Genomic DNA, 24,876 nt, shown 5'->3' on the forward strand with positions numbered 1-24,876 from the left:
TTACCTCAGCTGACATAGAGACATAGAAGAGTTCGCTCGCTGGTTTCAACCCAAAACAGCAAAAAATGAAAGCTGGGCGATGGGCAATTTTATTTGCTCAGCATGTGAGGATGGCTTTTAAAGCCAAACAATTTCTCTCCTTTTTTTATTTCTCTCCCCCCAGCCCGCTTCAGTCACATATTTTCTCCTCTCTCTCTCTCTGATTTTTTGCCAAGTCAAATGCTTGCCAAAACCTGCACTGGGCTGAACAAGAATGCTTAACGTGGCTTAGTCCTGTAATAAAAAGGAATTAAACTGTATGCTAATAAAGGGGAGGGAGGTTGCTAGGCAACTGCGAACGGGGAGGGGGGTAGAGAAAGCTGCTTTTGTTTTGAACTCTGCCACTGCTGAAGGGTTAAACAAACAAAAACCTGCTCATTTTCTCCCTGATGCTTTAAGTAAAGATGCGGAAATGTTCTACGGTGAAACACAGGATGGCTAGGCCCCAAGAACAAGGTCCTATTTACATAAAATACCATCCCCAAGGGTGATCAACAAACATGGAGGCTATTTGAATGTCACGGTGGTGGTAAAACATGTTTGACTCTCAGCCTATTCAGATGCCACGGCCTCCACAGGGAGGCTGCCAGAAGTGACATGGAAAAAGCGTAACATCTGAAAACTGCATGCCGCATGGACACCCCATGGTCTCAGGGGGTCCCATGTCTACAGGAGTAACCATCAACCATTCAGGGTCCTGCTCTCCACACGCTAAGCCAGTTTCAATCTTGGACCACATCTGTCTGCACTATACATTTAAAGCACTCTAATGCTACTTACAGTGGTACCTCTGGTTATGTACTTAATTCGTTCTGGAGGTCCGTTCTTAACCTGAAACTGTTCTTAACCTGAAGCACCACTTTAGCTAATGGGGCCTTCCGCTGCTGCTGCACTGCCGCTGTGTAACCCGAGGTACCACTGTACTTATATGGGTGGCGCTGTGGTCTAAACCACTGAGCCTCTTGGGCTTGCCGATCAGAAGGTTGGCAGTTCAAATCCCTGTGATGGGGTGAGCTCCCGTTGCTCGGTCCCAGCTCCTGCCAACCTAGCAGTTCGAAAGCACGCCCCCCCAAAAAAAGTTCAAGTAGGTAAATAGGTACCGCTCCGGCAGGAGCGTAAACGGCGTTTCTGTGCGCTGCTCTGGTTTCTGTGTTCTGTTGCGCCAGAAGCGGCTTAGTCATGCTGGCCACATGACCCAGAAAAACTGTCTGCAGACAAGTGCCGGCTCCCTCGGCCTGTAAAGCGAGATGAGCAGTGCAACCCCAGAGTCGTCTGCGACTGGACTTAACTGTCAGGGGTCCTTTACCTTTTTTTTTTAATGCTATTTTAAACTTCATGGCTTGCCGCCTGGGAACTGTAATTTGTTAAGGGTGCCGAGAGTTGTTAGGAGACCCCTCAACAGAGCTACAGTTCCCAAGGAAGAAGGACTGGCTGTTAAAACCACTCAAGGAAACGTAACTCTGTGAGGGGAATGGGGTCTCCAAACAACTCCCAGCACCCTTAACGGTTCTTAAGGGGAAGCCATGTCTGATAAAGCAGTAAGATAAGGCAGCTCCCGCCCACAGGCTTACATCTAGAAGACATGGCATAAGTGGAAGAAAAAAGAAATATTGGACACTATTTCTTGGTTTGAAAATCTTGCAGTGACCAGATTTCAAATTGCTGGTCTTTCAGAAGCCTTGCTCACATGGATATAAATTAATGCGTGGCAAAATTTGCCTTAGAATGCAGGGAAATTTTATATTGTATTCAGGCCACCTCTAATTACATGGTCAGTTCTTTGAAGATAGCAGTTGTGGGGTGGGGAGAAGAGAGAAGAATGTCTTAAGTCAGAAACGAGAGCTGCAGAGGAAAATGTGATATGCCATGTGGCTTTCTAATCAAGTAACATTTTAATTTTGTCTCCACCCATTAAGTGTTTCTATGGCAAGCAATTCTTAAGGATGAAACACCATACTCAGAAAAACACACATAAAACAGGAAATTTGACTTCCTTGGTGATCATTCATATGACCCTTATGATGCATGACTAATTCATACATATGAAGAAATCCACATCTCTTCATTGCAGTACAAACTAAAGTCTCCTTTCAGTTTCAAAAGAGCATCACAAGCTACAGCTGCAAAAAAATGTAAATTTAAGGGTATAAGAGGTCAGATTTCTGTTGCTTGTTTAAATTAAAATCAAAGTTTCCTTATATTAATTGTGATTGTGTAGTCATTCGATTTATCACACACTGCATTTTCCACAAATACAGTGGTTGCAATCCTATACCCACTTACCAGGGAGTAGGTCCAATTGAAAACAACAGGACTTAATTATGAGTAGACATATATTGGATTGTCCTGATAGTACTGAAAGCAATTCACATAAAATCATGTGACAACAATCTAAATACAATAGCAGCACAAATTATTTAGCTATTAAAAAAATGCATTACACCACTGACAATCCAAGTGTTTGTCAAAAGTTTAAGCGTAAAACATACCTATATAGCCTATTGAATAGGTCAATTAACAGTATCTAATTTCAATAAGATCATTAAGCAATCCACTCAGCAATTAACAACAGCTAACTCAAATAAAAACTAGAGGGGTGGAATGTACAACTAAGAAAATTTAACTATTTTTAGCACCACACTTCAGCCAACCCACAAGCACAGCAAAGATAGAAGGCAACCAGAAACCACACTTTTAGTCTGCACACACACACACACACACACAATCAATCAATCACGATCTCACCTCTGGCCCCCAAAGAAAAATGCATTTACAGGATTGTAGAGTTGGAAGGCACCTAAGGATCATCTTGTACAACCCTCTGTAATGCAAGAATCAAAACCCTGATCTTCCAGGTGCCACCCCTAGACAAGAGCTCCAGAAGGGCCTTCTACATTGCCTTCCTGGCTGAGCCCCTTCAGCACCCACTTGGTGGGGTAGCAGCAGAACCTCTTTGCACCCTTCCACCATTTGGTGGAGCCTTTCCCAATTTGGCATCACGGGTCAAACCCGCACTGATCTGGGTGGTTCTGAAGGGATTGTTGCCCTATATGGCATGGCAAGTTACAACTGTGCCAATGTGTATGCCTCTCAAGATGTCATTGCCTAACTTGGCACAAGAGTTCCTGACCTAGGATGAAGCAGTCTCTTTCTGTGCTTGGATGCCATACTCCATTTTGAATCAAGATGGCCGACCAAGATGGCATGACAGTTAAAAATAAGGTTTTCCAAGCTGGAAGAGGCAGTTTTCATTTACAATCAGATGCCATTGGAAGCAATGAGCCAGGCATCAGTGTGTGTGTGTGTGTGTGTGTGTGTGTGTGTGTGTCGTGTGTGTGTGTGTGTGTCGTGTGTGTGTGTGTGTGTGTGTGTTCCCAAACTCACAAATTACACTACGCATTAAAAAAACCTACAATATTATTTTAGTTTCTTCAAGTTCCTAAGCAGTGCCAGGGACTCTCTGCTAATCTGAACTGGAATTAGCCAAAATAATGTCATTTGTTTCCCCGTACCAGATGCTCAATTCTTGCTATGGCTGCTGTCCATTGTGCTGTAAATCCATCCCTAAACTATTCTCTCAACTTTCAGGATGCTACGTGCAACCTTACATGTGAATAATCTTAACTGCAAAGTAACTTCATTCCCCCCCAAACTGCTTTTATGGCCCACTTTATTTTCTTACCTTATTCATCCATAACAATCCTACAAAAGACAGCCTCTGATATTCACATTTTGCAGGTTAGGAAACAAAACTTGAGAAGAGGCTAAGAGTCTTCCAGCAAGCAAACCTATGGAAGCTTAGCTCTGGATCCCGTTTTATTGCACTTCGCTTCCAGTTCACAGAGGAAAATTTGAGTTAACAGTTTTATGACAGCTCTATGCATATGCCATACAGATATTCTTTTAATTTTCATTCATCGCATTTGCATTCTGCCCTTCTTTCAAGGTAGCAGACAAAAGAGATATTCCAAGTGCCATGAAATAAAGGCAGAAACAGATTTGTTTTGTTCTTGGGAGCCCTTCCACTGCAAAGGGAACATCTGGAGTTGGCAACCAAGCCGAGGTCTCTGAGTGGAGGAACAATAGGCTTCATCAGGAACCTAGTGCTTATCAAAGTGCTCTTTAAAATAGTAATAAAAAAAAGCTTGCTACAAACAGACCCTATGTTGTTAGCCAGGAAAGATTGCCTTACAATGAAGGAGAAGGCTCCCACAGGGTCATCCTGGATCAAGGACTTAATGAAAATGTGTCACTGTGGAGGACAGGAGAAAAATTGCCAAAAAGTTGAAGCAATCTGGAGGATCTTTTCCAAACTACCTTGGGAATGACACATAATCCATATATCTGGCCAAACCAGAGTCAGACACATAAATTTAATATAAAAAAGGCAAGGAGCAGCAACAGATAAAAGCTGGCAATGTAACAAACTCACCCATCATACTTTAACATCAAACAAATGAAGTCATAGACAAAAGGATGTGCATACTAAATATACAAGGAAGAAGAAAAGCCATGCAAGCTGAAATTTGCTGTTTCTAAAAACTTAATAATAGGTCTTTTTGAGCTTAAAAAAACAACAACCACAAACATATTAAAGACATCTACCCAACAGAGCTATTTTCTGCAGTTACCATGTCAAAGCACAATGAAAGGTTGTTTGGTTTTAATCATTTAAAGTTTTCAATACATTTCTAAAGGTTGATGCCTGCTGCATTTGTTCAGCAGTTCAGGAAAGACTAGAACACCCAAACTGAGATGAACAGAAATGTGGGGATAGGAGTAACCTATATGAAAAATGGTGGTCAATGAAACATTTTAAATAGAAATTCTAGGTTTCTTATTGTTTTTCATACATTTTTTTAAGAAAGAGGAAATACTAAAACTATCTATCTATGATAGCTCTTTCAAGAAGCTGTGACAACTTTAAAAATAATCAACGAATTAATTCTGTTTGGGGTTCCATTTCTTGTTTTTGTTTTTTAAAAAAAGAAAAGCTGTCAAGGCAGACAATTTTATTAATGGACTTTTAATATGTTCCTTTTCTTCCATGGGAAACTTAAGAATCTGGTCAAAATGTTATTTTAAAGAGTCATACTCCATAAATTATGAAATGAGCCTTATTAAATAAACCAGGGCAGAGGTAAACAACTAGAAGCACAGAACTAAGGCTGCAATCTTGGAACTGACCTAAAAGCAAGTCCTATTGAGCTCAGTGGGGCTTACTTCTGAGAGATGCGGGTGGCACTGTGGTCTAAACACTGAGCCTCTTGGGTGTGCCAATCGGAAGGTCGGCGGTTCAAATCCCCGCAACGGGGTGAGCTCCCGTTGCTCTGTCCCAGCTTCTGCCAACCTAGCAGTTCAAAAGCACGCGAGTGCAAGTAGATAAATAGGTACTGCTGCGGTGGGAAGGTAAATGGCATTTTCCGTGCACTCTGGTTTCCATCACGGTGTTTTGTTATGCCAGAAGTGGTTTAGTTATGCTGGCCACATGACCTGGAAAGCTGTCTGCGGACAGTCTGCCGGCTCCCTTGACCTGAAAGCGAGAAAAGCGCCACAAATCCATACTGGAGTTGCCTTTGACTGGACTCAACCATTGAGGGGTCCTTTACCTTTTACCTTTGAGTAAATGTGTGTAGGATAGCATGGTTAAATGTGTAATCCATGGGTCACTGACCTAGGCAAGACACACGTTAGTGGCTTAAAACGCAGCAAGGTCATTTCCCCCTGCTGCATTTCAAGTCATATTTGCACCTTCCTATACACACCAGTTTTGAATTGTGGTATTGGAGGAGACTCTTGAGAGTCCCATGGACTGCAAGAAGATTAAACCTATCCATTCTGAAGGAAATCAGCCCTGAGTGCTCACTGGAAGGACAGATCATGAAGCTGAGGCTCCAATACTTTGGCCACCTCAGGAGAAGAGAAGACTCCCTGGGAAAGACCCTGATGTTGGGAAAGATGGAGGGCCCAAGGAGAAGGGGACGACAGAGGACGAGATGGTTGGACAGTGTTCTTGAAGCTACCAGCATGAGTTTGACCAAACTGCGGGAGGCAGTGGAAGACAGGAGTGCCTGGTGTGCTCTGGTTCATGGGGTCACGAAGAGTCAGACACGACTAAACGACTAAACAGCAACATACACACCAGTGATGGGGTGGGGATGCCTTTACCTGATCTGTGTCACCCGTTTGGTTTCCCTCGCCCCTACAAACCCCCCCCCCCGAACTCAGTGAAACTTATCTGCACATACACCATGGCTGTCTCAAATGTACACACTTCACCTTAACTGCAATTTATGTTTTCAAATCAGATTGAAGCTGGTTTGAGGGAAAACACATTGAATCAGCAGGACCTCAAGAAGCTATGGGACAGAACTGGCTAACCTCATGTGGACACAGCTTCAGGGACCGGTGGTGGATTCACGCGGGAGCCAGAGCAAACGGTGATGTGTACACAGCCGCAAGAGGATTTGCCGTTTAAGTCACTACTTTGAGAGCCTTAATTGTCTGCTCTAACACAGAGATCCTTCAACCAAATAGTCACAGGTCAAAGAACATGAGCTTTGGAAAGCACTCATTAAACAAATGTGTACCATGTGACTCCGGCTCATCTTGTATTAGGCCCAAATTCCAGAACATGTTTGAAAAGACTCAATTATGGATAGGGGTGGGCGATATTTGGTTTTCAACACTGTGATAGATCACCAGCTAAACATCGCAATAAAGCGACACATATCACAAAGTTTGAAATAAGGACGGAGCTATGTAGAGGCATTGGCTGGCTTCATGGTTTTTCCCACATTGTGATCTTTGCATAGCACACACAGAGACATCATGATTTGCAATATATTGCTAGGTCAAAATTTATGAAACCAATATCATGATATGGACTTCAAACCGATTTTGGATGATATATCAATATACCGCCCAGCCCTAATTGTGGGTGGATCCTAGAAAAAGAAAGAGAAAAATGCAGGGGACAAAGGAAACTGTCCCACCAATCCACAAAGTCACTGGTCAGTACTAGCTGGTCAACTGAATTAAGCTGATTAGATCAGAGTGGGCACCCCTTTTCTCTCTCTCCCAAAGGCCCTATTCCCTCAGGAATACGTGCAGGTCTGCTCAGAAATCACCACCACTAGATTAAATGGGGTTACTCTCAAATCAATACACAAAGATGTTGTGGTTTTTTAAAAGAACAGACCAATATGGCTAGTGCCCTAAGAAGCAAAAGAAAATAATTACTTTAGTGTGCTATACACACAGATTACCAATAAACTGGGATTTTCCAAACTTCCCAGGCTCACTTTGTTTAGTAAAGAAAACACCTTTGGAATCTGCCAAGCTTACCTGATATTGTATTTGCAGTTGGCACCATTCATTGTTACTAATGAGGTTATGGAATGGAAAAATTCCATGGAAAAATAAAAGCACCGGAAAATTTGCCACTTTGGGAAACTTGACACGCCACATTACAGCACATAGCAGAACTGAATGGTTCTAAAGCAGCTACCAGGGGTGATTCCCCACTTCGCTGGAGGTATAAAACAAGGAGGAATGTTTAAGAAAAACCATTTTTCTCAAAAGAAATACCAGCCCTTTCAATTGTTCTGAAACTACACAGGAAGCAGAGAGAGGGGAACACTTTCAAAAGCCAGTAAGAATAAGGAGGAAGCAGCAGGAGGACAACAAGAACTCAGTTGGGATAGAAGAATGAAGGCAGCTTCAGGGGTCTTTGGGGCAATTAAATGAAAGTTGAGGGCCACTTGCAGCTCCTGGTACACAGGTTTCCCACGTGGGGATTAGGTACTACCAAAGTTTTGGAACCCTACGCATTTTCATTAGTAATTAAATCTCACTGAAGAAAATTGGAACTGTGTTGGCATCCCTCTGTCTCAAGAGACAATGGGTGCACCTCCAGGGCTGAAGTCAAACTGCTGAGTTAACTGCACTTGAAGTGACCTCCCTAGATGGTGTGCATGGAGGTCCCAGGCTGCCCAGATGACAAGACTCCTCTCTTGGCCTCCCTGATGTGGCCCAAAGGAAAGCAGAGCAATACACTTGGCACCAGCTTGGATGCAGGAGTCACCGGAAGGAGTCGTACAAAGGTGCCATCCAACCATCTTAGGGACTCTACTCTGGATTTTGGTCAGGTTTACTCCTTAGCCTTTTCTCCTCCCGAAGGTGTTCTGCAAGGCAGCGGACTTGCTTTCAGATAAAATGCTCAAAGCAAAGTGGATGTGACAACATGCAGTACTGAGTCCACAGTCATCTCCCTATAAGGTAGGGGGAAGAAGGCCAATTTAAAGTGCAGCGCACATGGGTTGGGTGGGTGTGATAGAGGAGCGGGGAATCACTGGCACACTGGCCTGATTTGGCCCACATGGCAACTTTGGCCAAGCTGTGCCCATCCACCCCACACCAGATGCCAGTAAAGGGGAGGCTTGGATGAAAGCGTATTTGTAGGTACCACTGATCAGTTATGCCTGCAAAGCCCCTTACACAGTGTGCCCCTTGCTGACTGTCAATGGTTTTAAGTTTTGTAAGTCTGTGCATACGGTATTTCCCAGCCCCTAGAACAACACTTTCCTAGCAGCTTTGCAAACATCCTTTGGAAAGAAAGAAAAAATGCAGCATTTGTAAAAGCAGCATTTTTTATTTTATTTTTACTTTACAGAGAAAGCAAGTTTGCATTCAAAACAATTGTGGGATCAGTCGCTAACAATATCTCCAACAGCACACTCCCACCAAAGGGCAGGACAAAAGCACTTCCTAGCCCAATGGCAATGAAAGGGAGTTACACATTACCATAGTCATAAACCTCAGGGGTGTTAAGGGCACTTAATTATGAACAGATTACCAACTCAAGTAACCACAATCCTGGGTCCCTGAAAAGATATGTCTCAGAGTAAAAAAGTAAAATAAAATTCTGTGTTCTGACTTCACTTAGGTAGCGACCTTAAATACTTCCTTCAAACAGAACTAAACTATCACCAGCATCAATAGAGTTTGCTCCTACATGTTTAGGATTGCAATATTTCACGCATGTGCAAAGATCCATTGACGCCCCTTGAACAGAAAGCCACACACACCAAAAAGCCATTAGTGGTTAAATATTAATTCTGGGTATGATCTAAAGGAAGATGTCACCATCTGTTATTGAGTGATAACTTTCAACGAAGGAATTCTTTAAAAAAAAAAGTGACTCGAAAGGCAAAAGTTAAACTGTCCACTTCGTTTCTGATCTTCTGGCACGCTGACCAGACATCTGCCCTACTACAATCAAGTATTTTATAGCCACAGTTAATGCTTGTGGGGGTGTTGTCTTTTTAAAGCGATACAGTGAAAGCTGTGTGTCAAAAATGGGGAAATGCTAGAAGATTGCTAAGATTAAAAGATCACAGCACTCTAATCGTATCACCAGCTGTGAGCCTAATGAACTAAATTTAAGACAGCCATTATCTCCAGAGGGTAAAAAAAATGGCCATTGCTCATCTTCATGTGCTAATTAATTTAGATGTATGCTTATTTACAGCTGTCCACTGCCGAGCATTGAAGCTGTCCTTCAAGACTGTTCAACGGGCACAGAACATGACAAAAACATTTTGATGAGGCTGACTTGTAACCAGAGTCCGTGCTGACTTGTTATAGCCTTCAGGGGTTGATCTGTAAAAGCTCTGCACCTCATAACAGGAGATATCGTTTCCGAGCACAATTCAAAGTGCTGGTGCTTACCTTTAAAGCCCTAAATGGCCTCGGTCCAGTATACCTGAAGGAGTGTCTCCACCTCCATCATTCTGCCCAGACACTGAGGTCCAGCGCCGAGGGCCTTCTGGCGGTTCCCTTACTGTGAGAAGCAAAGCTACAGGGAACCAGGCAGAGGGCCTTCTTGGTAGTGGCACCTGCCCTGTGGAATGCGCTCCCACCAGATGTCAAAGAGAAAAATAACTACCAAACTTCTAGAAGACATCTGAAGGCAGCCCTGTTTAGGGAAGTTTTTAATGTTTGAAGTTTTATTGTGTTTTTAATATTCTGTTGGAAACCGCCCAGAGTGACTGGGGAGGTCTGGCCAGATGGGCAGGATATATGTAATTGAAATTTTTTATTATTATTATTATTATTATTATTATTATTATTATTATTATTATCATCATTATTATATTTCTAAGAAACCAGTTCCTCTCCTATGCCCACTCAAAATATCCACCATGGACCAATACCATCCCCCTGAACCATGTGTCATTTTAGCCTTGCCAATGAGAAGTCCACAAAAATTAGTTATGCTACACACAATATTATTAAGCTGGGACATCTCAGGAGCCTGAAATAAAGGAAACAACACTTCCTCAAGTTTGGAGGAAGTTCTCTGCCTGAACACCTGGTGGGTACAAGTCTGTGCAGAAATCACCTCCTACAATTACGTAATTCTGTCTTAAGATTCAAAACCCAAACTTAAGCATTCAGAAGCGCGGCATATTCTGCTATTAGGATTCAACAATGTGTGGATAGCTGTGAGGCTTAACAGCTTTTATTTTCAAACTGCATATCTTTAGGGTGTTGTTGCTGTTTTTATACTCTGCTTGTAAGCTTCCCACACAAATCTCACTGGTCCCAGGGGTGGAGATGCTAGACCAGTGTGACATTTTGCTTTCTTGCTCTGTCCTAAATTTTCCAGTAACTTACCTAAGCAAAGTCCTGTTGACACAGGCCAATCTTGATGAATAAAATGATAGGCTGAGGACAAGAGACATGTGGTCAACCCATTTTTACTCCTAGCCAGCCGAGAACACTAGCAAAGCCTGCAATCTTAATCGCACATAGTAAAGGTAAATGGATCCCTGACCATTAGGTCCAGTCGTGACCGACTCTGGGGTTGCGTGGTTCATCTCGCTTTATTGGCTGAGGGAGCCAGCGTACAGCTTCCGGTTCATGTGGCCAGCAGGACTAAGCCGCTTCTGGCGAACCAGAGCAGTGCACGGAAATGCCATTTACTTTCCCGCCGGAGCGGTACCTATTCATCTACTTGCATTTTGATGTGCTTTCAAACTGCTAGGTTGGCAGGAGCAGGGACCGAGCAACGGGAGCTCACCCCGTCGCGGGGATTCAAACTGCTGACCTTCTGATCGGCAAGCTCTAGGCTCTGTGGTTTAACCCACAGCGCCACCCGTAAAGAGCACTGAACTGAGTGGGGCTTATTTCCAAGAAGATACACAAATGATTGCATTGTAAAATCCATACCCTGAGTAGCACAGGAAGTGCAGAAGGCATCTCACCCCCAGCAACTACCACCTCAGGATTCCAAAGTAAGGAGAGACTTTGTGCTGGTCATCAGCCAATGACTTTTTCCACCTGCCTTGCCCCACCCTCCAGGCCTAGGAGCCCTTCCCAAACCATTACTTGGAGAACAGCAGAAGCAGCTGGGAAGAGAGGAGTTCGGGGATATTTTTTAAGAAATATGTTATAAGTTGTGTGTCCTTGTTTCCCAATTTGATCCTTTTATGTGGCTTTGTATGTTTGGGATTTTTATGCATTGTGACTTGCTGTTATTTTTATTGAGCAGTAATTCTTTATTGTAATTGACAAGTGTAAACTGTTTATTATTTGCTGATATTTAATTTTACTGTTTACTATTATATTCTAATGGATTGTTGAATATTGCTTTATTTCCTACAGGTTGTCAATTTTAAAGTTATTGTGACTTTGTTGTCTTGGATCAGATTGTTATTACGTGTGTGATCTTTGTTGTCTATTTTGTTGTTTCTTCAGCTTATAAACCACCTTGTGTATAGTAATATAGAAACGTGGTACAGTCATACCTCGGTTCTCGAATGCCCTGGAACTTGTTCGTTGCGACTCCCGAACGACTGAAAACTGGAAGGGAGTGTTCTGGTTTTCAAACGTTCTTTTGGAAGGTGAACATCTGACGGGGCTTCCGCGTCTTCTGATTGGTTGCGGGAGCTTCCTGCAGCCAATCAGAAGCCGTGCTTTGGAAGTCGAACATTTCGAAAGTCAAACGGATTCCGTTTGACTTCTGAGGTACGACTGTATACAAATTAGAAGTGAAATGAAACGAAAGTGTCTATGGTAAGCCAGACATGTTGGAAGTGTAGGTGGGAGCCTCAAATTTGGCGAAGGAAAAGATATGGATATCAGCAGTCCTTGGCACTTCCTCAATTGAAGGAGGTATACACAAAAGTTTAAGAACTTAATGGGCAATTTGAGTTCACTAGGGCAGGAGATAGCAATTTCAGAAGCAACTTTTAACTCCTGACACACCACTGTAGAAGATCCAGTTTTAAGAATGGGGGGAAAAACCCTATGTCCTGGGGTGGCTCATGGCTGCTTCACATTTTATATCAGGGTTGGGAGCTTTTGTCCCTACAAATGTTATTGGGTTACAACCCTAATTATGAGAGGTGGTGAGAGTTGGAATCCAACATCATCTAGAGGTCCAAAGGTTCCTCATCCCTACTTTATATAATGACCAGACTGGCTGCAGCCACATAATGCAGCAAGTATTGAAGTCAAAAGCATGGTTCTAGATATGCGGCAGACACATACACTAGGGACCACAGGCAATCTAGGTTCTTCAGAACAAATCCCCAAGGATTTCAGACGGACTGTGCCTGTCACGTTTATGACAGGAAGCACCAATGCAACTAATTGTTGCAAACAGCAGTCCTTAGCCCTTGCATAACAAAGCAAGAATGGAGAAATTCTACTGCGCAACAGTATGATTTTCACAATACATCACCAATGAGGAATCAAAAACTAGAGGGGAAAGGACTCAGGAGGTTGGCATCTCTAGAGATGTTTTGTTGGCCTTTTAAAATAAACATGGAAATAAATGATTAATCCCCTGCTCTGGGATAGTCTGAAAGGAACTTTTCATGTGACAATCATCCCAGGGAACATTCCAGACCTTCCCCTTCAATGTTCTGTATTTAGTCTGTGAGAGTTAAAAGCTTTACTAATTCAAGATGGATGACATGAGTCTCACTTCTCAAATGCAGTGTTCCCAGCACGTATCACACATTCCACCTATAAAGAGATTGGAAGCACCCTTGGGTGACATGCTAGACACTGCCCACTTGGGGCTTTGGCTGCAGGCACCAGTGGTATGCTATTTCCCCAACTACTTGACTTAAAAAAAAAATAATTCTGCCCCTGTGTTATGGGAAACTGGCACACCCAGCACTTACTCCTGAGCAGACTGATTTAGGGGAGAAGCAGCCAGGAAGAGAGTGACAGATTCTGTCTTATACAATTCCATACAGTATTAATCCACTTAATGGGAATGTTGATTGCAGTTGAAATATACTCAGAGTCGCGAAGTGATTTCATGCTATTTATTCAGCTCATAGTGGTGAGGAGGAATGAATGAAAGTCCCCTCAAAGTATCTGCTTTATATACATTATTTACACAATGGGCTGCACATGATTGGCTAATTCCGGAATTCTACTGTAAGCCAATCAGGTTGTGGATTCACTTCTATCTGGAGCATGATTGGGTAGTTCCTGCCAACCAATCATACTGCTGCATTGTTCTAGGACCAATCAGACTGCTGCATTCTGAATCCTATTGTTCTAGGACCAATCAGACTGCTGCCTTTTGGATCCTATTGTTCTAGGACCAATCAGACTGCTGCAGTTTGGATCCTATTCAACTCAGTACATAACAGCAGTACTCTGGATTCAGCTCTTGGGGTCCCTTAAAAGGGCAGCCAGTTGCCAATTTAGGCCTCAGTCTAAACTGGAATAAGTCCCATTGAACAACATGTGACTTGTGTCACTTCCAGATGACCTGTTAACTGAGCATTCACCCGATTTGTTTGCATGAGGTTTACAGGCAGGTTAGATGACCACAACAATTTATTTGTGGGTGAACTGTAAGTTTCTTTGGGCCCTGGGTGACAACCAAGGTGGATATGTGAAGCCTTGTATGAGAGCCAGGAGGCTGAAAGGGGAGGTGTATCGAAAAGGGTGTATATTGCTTATTTTGGAAATTTGAATTGATGTAACATTTTTATGTGCAACTATGTGTTTTTGTATATTTGTTATATGTTGTTCAGTTGCTTGTTTACTTTAGTTTTTTTGTACCACACACACACACACACACACACACACACCACAGTACAGTGGTACCTTGGGTTACATACGCTTCAGGTTACCTACGCTTCAGGTTACAGACTCCACTAACCCAGAAATAGTACCTCAGGTTAAGAACTTTGCTTCAGGATGAGAACAGAAATCCAGTACTCCGGCGGCGCGGCGGCAGCAGGAGGCCCCATTAGCTAAAGTGGTGCTTCAGGTTAAGAACAGTTTCAGGTTAAGAACGGACCTCGGGAATGAATTAAGTACTTAACCTGAGGTACCACTGTATAGAAATGGTTTAAATAAGTAAATAAAACTGAGCATTTGTTCCGATTTGTTTTGGAAAGGCTGGACAATACTACCTCAAGCAATTGTTATCCCACTCTTTCAATTGCATGTTGCCATCACTTTTTTCATCGAAAAATTCTGATTTTTAAGGGGTAGCAGGAAGCAGAGGTTTTTTTTATTCAAGAGCATCAAATCAGCTGTCGTTGCACAACCAGGCCTTTGGCTGATTAATATTCTACAGCCTTTTAATATGCCCCTGTGGGAAAGGAGGGTATTGGTTCACTGTTTTAATTTACTTGTGTTTCTATATAATATTTTATTCTGTGAACCACCCAGAGATTTTGAAGGGCAGTATATAAGAGATTAAATAAAAACAAATAAAATTTGCCAGTATGTGATTGACTCTCATCCCGAAACAGCAACACTCCAGAAACACCCTTACTTTTTTTTTTTTTTTTTAAGGATGCTTACTGCACTGCTGGTGAAATTTTATTTAGAAATATATTGAGAAATAGGTAGATGGGACAGAAGAGCACTATTTGGATTTGCTGACATAAGCATCAAAAGATTCTCCGGAATCTCTTCATTTTGACCTCCAGATGAGGCTATATGTATCCAGAAGAGGATGAGAAACCAGAAAATATTGGTCTGCCAAAGACTATCCTGTGCAGTCACAGGTGGCTAGACAGCGATAGGCAAGAAATACAGGCCAAATTACATTGCTTGAACCACTCAGCTTGGAGAACGGAGGTTTCCTTCCCTTGGGAAAAGCAGGAGTGACAAACCCGTGGGTCTCCCAGAGTTGTTGAACTGCAGCTCCCATCAGCCTCGGCCAGCATGGCCAATGGCAAAGGATGATGGGATTTGTAGTTCAGCAACATTTGGCGGAGGGGAAAAAGGGACACAGGCTAGTCACTCCCTTCTGCAGCCATACCTGTCCACCTTTGGCAAAGGTTCCTTGGCATAGGGGATAGTCAGAGCTTAATCTCCATCATTACGCACACGCCCCCCTCCCCCGCGCGCACACATGTGGAATGGCTTCAGTGTGTTTACAAGCGGGGAGCCCCTGTCGCTCTTGATAACCAGCCACGGGGGGGGGGCACTCTGGACATGCCCAGAGGCCCACATATCCCTCGAGCGCACAAGTCAAGCCTGCGGCCACCAAGGACTCCGGACACCTTGCAATGCTTGGCGACTGCAGCAGAGGCTCCTTGGGGGGTCCCAAGTTTCTTCTTCCCGGTTTCCAGACGCCACAGGGCTCCTGGCGCGCCCTCCTCTGCCGCCCCCCTGCACGAGGACACGGCCGTACCTCTATGTCCACGGGGTCCCGGCTCAGCCAACGTGCCATACTTGCGCCAGCCGCGTCCGCCCTTTCGCCGCCGCCTTCCAGGAATCGTCCAGCTGGCGAAGCGAAAGCGCGACGCGGACCCAGCCCGCCCAGCAACGCCCCCAGTGGGCGGGCGCGGCGGAGACCTTCCTCGGCGCTGCCCCTTCGGCTCCGCAGCTGCCTCCTGGCTCCAGCCAATTGGCCTTTTCTGCTGAGCTTGCAGGGAGGAAAACATTCAGACATGGTCTTGCTTTAAAGAAGGGGGGGGGGATATTGATTACTTAATTGCGTAACCGTGTGCAGCTTGCAACAATGTAGGCAACATACGCAAAAGGAAAGGGAAAACGAAATACTGTAACTAAAATCTAAGTTTTGTAAACTGGTGAGAGAGAGCGATGCAAAAGTTACAGTCGCAGGATATCTGACACTAGCATGTAGCATTTAGACCGGCGAACACAGATATGTAAGAATTTGAGCATTTCAGTGATTTGGCTGTGCACATTTTCGTTGACGCCTTTTAATTCAAACATTGCTTTTCTAGGATTTTCTGGTGAGGGCGCAGGGCAGGATTAAACCCTGTGGAGGCCCCTAGGCAGTTGAAATCTTGGGGGGCCCCTCACAAATTATCTCCTAATAGTTTTTGTAATTTTCTTTCAAGATGGAATCAATATTATTTTGATCTGTTGTCGGGCAAAAGAAGAATGGATACAACAACTTAGTAAATATGCAGAAATGGTGAAACTTACTGGAAAAATAAGAAATCAAGATAACAAATGTTTTATAAAAGAATGGAAATGGTTTACTGAATATTTACAAGTAAGTTGTAAACAGATAAGAACATTGGCAGGGTTATTGTAGTAACTTGCAGTTTTATAAGAGTATATATTTAAAGTAGATGAGTAAATTAAGTTAATTTGGATATGCAGAAAATATTAAAAATAAATTTAAGAAACCACAGAAAGAGGGGGAAGGAAGTCAAGTTTTGAAATGTTAAAATGATTATAAATTTAATGAAATGTATAAAATTGAAAATCATAAAAAGAACTGTATTAAATTTGTTGAAAATTATTAAATAAAAAAAATCGTAGAACTGAAAAGGACTACGAGGGTCGCCTAGTTCAACCTCCTTGTGGTCGCTTCAAACTCTACGATTCTCAGTTCTGGTGCCTCATCTCACTTGATGGTGATGCTGGGGCTGAAAGTTATTATGGGGAATGTGGAAGACTAAACAGGAACACAACTTCCTTGCAAGTCAAGTACGGTAATTGTTTTGATTGTATTACCTTTAACTTTAACCTGCTAATGCCACTTCTTCTTAAAATTAAATTTTAAAGCTGTGTGTGTGTGGCTAATTTGTTTAGTTTGTTTGTTGCTCCTCAGCTACTGCGTGTAACACTAACACGCCTTAAACCAGTGTTTGCCAACCTTTGGTCTCCAGCTGTTTTCAGACTTTTTGTATAGTCGTGTCCGACTCTTCGTGACCCCATGGACCAGAGCATGCCAGGCACTCCTGTCTTCCACTGCCTCCCGCAGTTTTGGTCAAACTCATGCTGGTAGCTTCGAGAACACTGTCCAACCATGTCGTCCTCTGTCGTCCCCTTCTCCTTGTGCCCTCCATCTTTCCCAACATCAGGGTCTTTTCCAGGGAGTCTTCTCTTCTCATGAGGTGGCCAAAGTATTGGAGCCTCAGCTTCACGATCTGTCCTTCCAGTGAACACTCAGGGCTAATTTCCTTAAGAATGGATAGGTTTGATCTTCTTGCAGTCCATGGGGCTCTCAAGAGTCTCCTCCAGCACCAGAATTCAAAAGCATCAATTCTTCGGCGATCAGCCTTCTTTATGGTCCAGCTCTCACTTCCATACATTACTACTGGGAAAACCATAGCTTTAACTATACGGACCTTTGTTGGCAAGGTGATGTCTCTGCTTTTTTTTTTTTTAAGGTGATGTCTCTGCTTTCCCCCTGGACTACAGCTCCCCATCATCCCTGACCACTGGTCTTGCTGGCTACGGGTGATGGGAATTGTAGTCCAAACACAGCTGGAGACCCAAGGTTGAGAAACACTGCCTTCAATCATGCTTGCTATGGATGATGGGAGTTGTAGTCCAAAACAACTGGACAGTGCTAGGTGGGCTGCCCCTGGTTTGTGCTGTTATACCACCGAAGAGCAACAGTGAAGAACCACAGAACAAACTTGCTTCCTGCCTGCCTGCAAGGATTCTCTCACATTTCCCAGGATGATGGCAAAACCTTCAGTTAGGGAGCACCTACTGATCTGCGATAAAAATGTTGGTGGAGGCAAGCTGGCTGAGAATATTACAGTTAAAATTCACTAGCTCTGATTCAAGTTGCAAAAAAATAAAAATAAAAATAAAGTAAAAGGGTTAGATAGGAAATGGCTGAACATACCAGCACTTTTAATGGGCAATTTGAGAATGGCTGTCAAATTAAATTTGTGCCCTGAGCATCACTTGCTGTTGTAAATATGATTGTGCATCAAAACTGATGGCATTATCACTCAACCAGCTCTCACAGTATCACAGATGCTTGTTTTTTTGCAAACAAGGTTGTAAGCCAAGTGGAAGGCACACAGACACAAAATCCTTCTTTGGCTGTGTTCTTGATATATGGAAAATAAGAAGGAAAGGAAACATTCCATTCCATTTGCCTGCTTATGGGAACTCTTGACGTCTCTATTGCTGTCAGATCTGCAGATGGAGGAAGGAGTTGGCAGAGATTCCTCCTCTTATCCAAATGGAGGACCAACTTAGGATCCAAGCCTCTGCATGTGGGCCTCCTCTCCTACTGAATGGAGATGGTATTTGGATGACCAGCTGAGGCAATGGGGGTCATCACAACTTCCAAAATTGTAGGGTGCATGATGTAAGCTGCCGAAAGCGAAGAATACTTACTGAAAATTTCTGGCTGCAGCTGATCAAGACTGTCTTGTACTGTGAAGACGACAGTTAAATTTGATCTGGACATCTATTTTTGTTTCTGCAAAGCACAACAATATGTTATTGACAGAAGTGCCAGCAACCAGAATCGTATTCAATTATTTGAAGTTACATTGTTTACAAGTTACATCCAAGGAAAGGGGAAGTTATGAGCATGAAGATTGTTTGCTTCGGAAGGTGGTCTTTAATGAGGTATAATTAAATATATTCATTCATTCATTCATATTATTTGTATGCCGCTTCCCCACAAAATCGTGTTCAAAGTGGCTTACAACTAAGAAAGCATTTCAAACAAACTCTGCAAAACAATTTCACAATAGCATAGCAAAATAACACCATAGTAACAATTTTGTAATGGCGTAGCAAAACAAAAATACAACGTAGAAAGACCCACATTTCCATACCGTACGTATGACAAGATTACTTGAACAGCATGCAGCGCCAATAGCAAAAATAAAAAGGGTGATTTGCATTTTCACCTTAGTCCTAGAAACACCCGCACCAAGAAGTGGCTCACAGTTCCCTGTCCGGCAGCAGCTTCTTGTAAAGCTTCCAAGGGCATAGGATGGAGTATCTGGAAATATAATAATAATAATAATAATAATAATAATAATAATAATAATGTAGCCACTAATTATTATTTTTTTGTTCTAATCAAGTGACTCAGAGAAAACTCCCCCCCCCCGCACACTTCTTACTAGCTTTCTTACTAAATCATTTGCTCTGGACATCTTGTAAACACACACCCCCAAAAGAAAATTGGCATGATATGTCACTTCCAGTATGATTATGTCACCAGAACTTCAAACTCTTTTCCAGACAGGCAGCCACATTAGGCTTCTGCAGCAAAAATAACCAAGGGTCTTGTGGCATATCACACATTTATTATGGCATAAGCTTTCACGGGCTAGAGTCCACTTCATCATTAACATAAAAAATGTAACATTAAATAATGGATTGCGACTTGCAACTGAACATTCACAGAAGAAATATAAATCTTTTATTGTGCGCGAATCCGACTGACTCATGATGGTTTGTCGAAGTCAATTGTTGTTTGTAAATGTCCTCTTCTGCCCATTTTCTTTTTTCGGCTTTGTAACATCATACTGTAATGCACAATTTTTGTAGCACTTAGCTTTCCTTTGAATATTCCTTCCCCCCTCCTCCCATTCCGCTGTGGCCTTTGTAAAAGTTCTGCAAATCAATGCTGGTTGGTAGTGCATCAATATTTTTGAATTCTCTGAGATGGTTGGGCAAGATCACATACCCTGTTTGATGTAATATCTCATTAGTGTTTTACAGGGCTGCCAAAACCACTGACATTTGGATTTTGACACAGGATGTGCAAAGACCAAGATGTAGGTATAGACTGTGTGTTGCTATTTAGCCCCAGACTGGATTTTTGAGTGAGTTTAAAGTGTTTGGGTATCATCAGCATTAGTCCCTTCCATTGGGGGTGGGGGGGTACATTATTAGATCGAACAGCTGAAAGAGAAACAATAGAAACAAAATTCCAATAATACAAATAAATAAATAAATATGTATTTAAAAGCTCAGCATTATTCAAACGCATTTTAATGCTCTGAAGTCCATTTCTTAATCTCCAGAACTACAGAGACAACAATATACACCCCTGTTTTTATGCTGAGGAAAAGTTGAACTATAAAGCACATAAAAAGAAGAAGAAGCTGTCTTATTGGAATCTGCGCACTTCCAAAGATGGCTCCACATTTGAAACTGACCATCAAAATAACATGGACAATTTTGCAAAAGCTGGCATTCACAGCTTGTTTTCTTTTTAACAACCCAACAAATTGATTTGCTGGGGACTTTGTACTGTTACGTGCACAGGGCTCAAGGCCATGTGCTCCCTTCTCTCCCCCCCCCCCTTCCTCTGGCACAGGGATGGAGAAAGCAGGAGCATTTGCTTCTCCTCCTGTGTCAAAACAGGGAACTCTTGTTAGTGATATTATTTAGTCTTGTGGCAACCACGGGTGGTAGCATGCGGCTGTGGTGCTTACCCAAACTCCCAACAGTGCAGTCCCTGCTGTTTACTGGGAAGGAGAGGGAGAGGGGGCAAGGCAGCAGGGGTGTTGGTGCTGTAGCTGCCAGTGAGTCAGCACCGCACCAACCTCTGCACTGCCTTGCCCTTCTGACTCTCATTCCCTGTAGGCAGCAGAAACTCCATTGACCGGAGGTCAGGTTAGTGTAGCCACTGAACGCCACTGTCCACTACCGTGTTGTGCTTTACTGAAAGGAGCCAGCATCGTTAACCTGTTGCAATGTACGGAAGCTCCACATGAAGCACTCCGGAGTCAAGCTGCATTTTCAGTAGGGCTTTATTCCAGCTGCAGTCTTGTGTTATCATAAAGCAGTCTTCTTACAGTATATCCAGGAATCCGCATACACAGGTGGGATTACATACAGGGGAGAAGCCAGCGTGGGGAAGTCAACCATACCTCTTTATAAAGGTAAAGGGATCCCTGATCATTAGGTCTAGTCGTGACCGACTCTGGGGTTGCAGCACTCATCTTGCTTTATTGGCCAAGGGAGCCGGCGTACAGCTTCCGGGTCATGTGGCCAACATGACTAAGCCACTTCTGGCAAACCAGAGCAGCGCACGGAAATGCCATTTACCTTCCCACCGGAGCGGTACCTATTTATCTACTTGCACTTTGACGTGCTTTCTAACTGCTAGGTTGGCAGGAGCTGGGACTGAGCAACGGGAGCTCACCCCGTCACAGGGATTCGAACCGCCGACCTTCTGATCGGCAAGTCCTAGGCTCTGTGGTTTACCCCACAGCACCACCCGCATCCCTATACCTCTTTATACTGGTTGGCTATAAACCAATTAGGCAACACCTCATGTCTCATGATGCTGACTCATCACATGATACTGAGTCAGTATTTCCATGTCACACAGAGTGTTAACTCCTTGATGCCCACAACACTTCTACATAACCATGGTTTGAAGATGGTTTGTCTCAGTGAACCATAGTGAACATTATGGCTCCTTGCAGAGGCACCAACTTGAGCAGAAGATTGGGTGTGTGTGCCAATGATGCACACATGATGTGTGTGTGATGCTGGGAGGAGCTGGGGTGGAGCCAAACACAGCAGGGACATGGCTTCAATGGCTGGCAGCTCCTCTTCCTCCTGTCGCTGCCACCAGCCCAAGACGGCTTCCCTCTCCTTCTCCTCCATGGCAGCAGGTGGAGAAGCCACTAGCCACTGAAGCTGCGCTGTACTGTGATCAGATCTGTGATTGGCCTTCTCTGTCATGGGTTTTCCTCAACATTGGGGGTGGGGGTGCCCCTCTAATGTTATATTGGAGGAGCCAAAGGAGATCTGGGCCCCTTCAAGTTGGCACCTATGACTCCTCGGCAGAAGAGTAGGGTCCCTCTAAATAAAATAATTTTATCTATTTGACTTGTAGCAATGCAATTTCAGCTTCACATTTTCCTCTGTATTTTTAAGATTGACTGGTTTGTTTTAGAATTTGGCTATACAGTTGCACCAGCTAAATTTCTGTCTTCTGTGCTAAAGGCACAGAATCTCTGTCATATGGGGGGGGGCGGGAGTCGCCTGCCTTAAATCCATTAGGTACTGCTATTCCTACGCACAATGCAGTGGGTGGCTTTTAAATGTAATCATGACTTCTTCCCTCGCTAGAGTACCCTGAAGAGGAGGAAAGAAAACCCTGATTATTACTACAGCAGAGCTTTCCCCCTCTACAATTCCTCACCTTAAGTGAATCACACTAAGCAGCCACTTTGTGAAACTGAGAAGCGTCCAAATGCATTTTAAAGTTATAATGACTGTTTAGTGACTCCACTAATTTATTCTAGCCATCTGGGGCAAAATCGACGAATGCATCTCTTCTAAAAATGCTTCCTAATGTTTTGATGTACTGGTACAGACCATAAATGTACTTCTTAAAAAGAAGAAGTAGAGGGAGCCCATATATTTTCAGGCTAAATTCATCATGAGAAAATAATTATCATTAATATTTTTTTTAATTTTTTAAAAAATCACTCACAATGTATTTTCCAGTTTAAGACTTCAATTCCTATGTAGCTTAACTCCTTTCTTGGGTGTAAGTCCTATTCACCATATTAGAACTTACTTCTGAGTAAACATGCATAAAACAGGCTCTACTTACAGCAAATAAATAATGGAAATTAACAAAACTGAAAAGCATTTTCAGTATTTTCAACATTTTTTTTTTTAAAAAAATAAGTTTTATATCCAGTGGCTGGATAGAGAAGTAAGATTGGGTGGGTTATGCTAAGGATCGATCTAGACAGCTTGTGGGTGTGTACAGCAGCATATCAGTGATACATTAATAGCACATTTGAATCAGATTTATTATGGACCATCCATACACCATCCTACTTCATCAGTTGTTCTGCAGTGCTTCCCCAGTGTTTCCATATTATTGCATTCACACTTTAAATCTACCCATTTTATTGACTATGTTCCTAACATCTCCACTCCCCTACTTCCCTGCCCTGGGTGCAAATAAACCATGTTATGGCACCAAGCTGTCATGCTTTCATTTATATACCTTTAAAGTTTTATATACCTAGGCTGTGACTGCTGTGCTAAGTCATGCTCATCTGCAGAAAATGCCAGTATCTGGCATTATTGGAAAAAAAGGTGGCAGTGGCTACATCACAAAGAACTGGACAAATATCATTCGCTTTCCAAGATGCTCTCCTGCTAAAGCACATTAAAAGCTGGAATAAGCAAAGAACCAGAGGATTCACAGAAGAAAAGGATAGAGGACATACACTGATTGCAGTATAACACCATTTTTTGTGTGGGCACAAATGGTATTGCAAGTCTAACCACCCTGATAGCATCACAAGCACAAATCATGATGAATGCATGCCTAGAGGGAGGCTGAGTATATTTCAGAAAGGAACCATTTTTCACTTGTTGCAAACTATCTTGGATAACAGATGTTTTACCACCATGCTAAAACATCAAAGCACCACAGTTGCTCCATATTACTGGGATCTGCTGTGCTAGATGGGAGCTGTAGGATTAGGTAAAGGTAAAGGACCATGGATAGTTAAGTCCAGTCAAACTTGACTATGGGGTGCGGCGCTCATCTCGCTTCAGGCCGAAGGAGCCAGCATTTGTCCACATAAAGCTTTCCGGGCCACGTGGCCAGCATGACCAAACTGCTTCTGGTGCAACGAGACACCATGATGAGTTTCAGAGTGCACGGAAATGCTATTTACCTTCGCGCTGCAGTGGTAGCTATTTATCTTCTTGCATTGATGTGCTTTTGGACTGCTAGGTTGGCAGAAGCTGGTGGCAGGAGCTCACCCCGTCACGTGGATTCAAACCACCAACCTTCCAATCGGCAAGCCCAAGAGGCTCAGTGATTATGAATAGTTGAGTGGAACACTGGTGGGTCAATAATGGATGCACTGTTCTCACGTTTACTAAACAGATTTCATGTTTTCTTGGGTGGAGGGGAGATACATTCCTAAAAGAAGCAGCGTGCGTTTAATAACCAAGTTTAGTTAAGTGCTAGTAAGGTAAAGTAAAGGTAAAGGTACCCCTGCCCGTACGGGCCAGTCTTGACAGACTCTAGGGTTGTGCGCCCATCTCACTCAAGAGGCCGGGGGCCAGCACTGTCCGGAGACACTTCCGGGTCACATGGCCAGCGTGACATCGCTGTTCTGGCGAGCCAGAGCCACACACGGAACGCTAGTAAGCGGTCCCTATTTATCTACTTGCACCCGGGGGTGCTTTCGAACTGCTAGGTTGGCAGGCGCTGGGACCGAACAATGGGAGCGCACCCCGCCACGGGGATTCAAACCGCTGACCTTTCAATCGGCAAGCCCTAGGCGCTGAGGCTTTTACCCACAGCGCCACCCGCATCCCAAGTGCTAGTAACAAGCCTAAAAATTCTATAAGTAAGCTTAAGAATGCGTAAGCTAAATAATAACACAGTTCTCTCCTCTTTACGCCCCAGCCTTCATTTCCCAAACTCTGTTGTCTCCCTTGTGTCTATTTTTAGATTGTACAGGGAAGGGACTTCCCTTGTCATTATTTGGGAAACACCATCTAAAGGAATGGCACTATGTAGACAATGCTAAATACTAGGATGGTCGGGCGCAAAAGAGGTGAGAGCTCCTGTGCCTTTCAACAGTGTTG

At 43.3% G+C, this 24,876-nt stretch overlaps 1 protein-coding gene across 2 annotated transcripts in view; it reads right to left on the reverse strand.

The window, feature by feature from the left end:
- Positions 1-15,981, reverse strand: part of DPYD (dihydropyrimidine dehydrogenase) — a 503,241-nt gene extending 487,260 nt beyond the window's left edge. Inside the window, exon 1 of one of the 2 annotated variants that reach the window (XM_053391713.1) lies at positions 15,728-15,981. In XM_053391713.1, the coding sequence (XP_053247688.1) occupies positions 15,728-15,766 (39 nt within the window). In that variant the 5' untranslated portion in view covers positions 15,767-15,981. The remainder of the gene's footprint in view (positions 1-15,727) is intronic. The other variant, XM_053391712.1, reaches the window with a different exon arrangement.
- Positions 15,982-24,876: the final 8,895 nt, after the last annotated feature.

This window comes from Podarcis raffonei, chromosome 6, assembly GCF_027172205.1.
Source record: "Podarcis raffonei isolate rPodRaf1 chromosome 6, rPodRaf1.pri, whole genome shotgun sequence".
Taxonomy (NCBI): domain Eukaryota; kingdom Metazoa; phylum Chordata; class Lepidosauria; order Squamata; family Lacertidae; genus Podarcis; species Podarcis raffonei.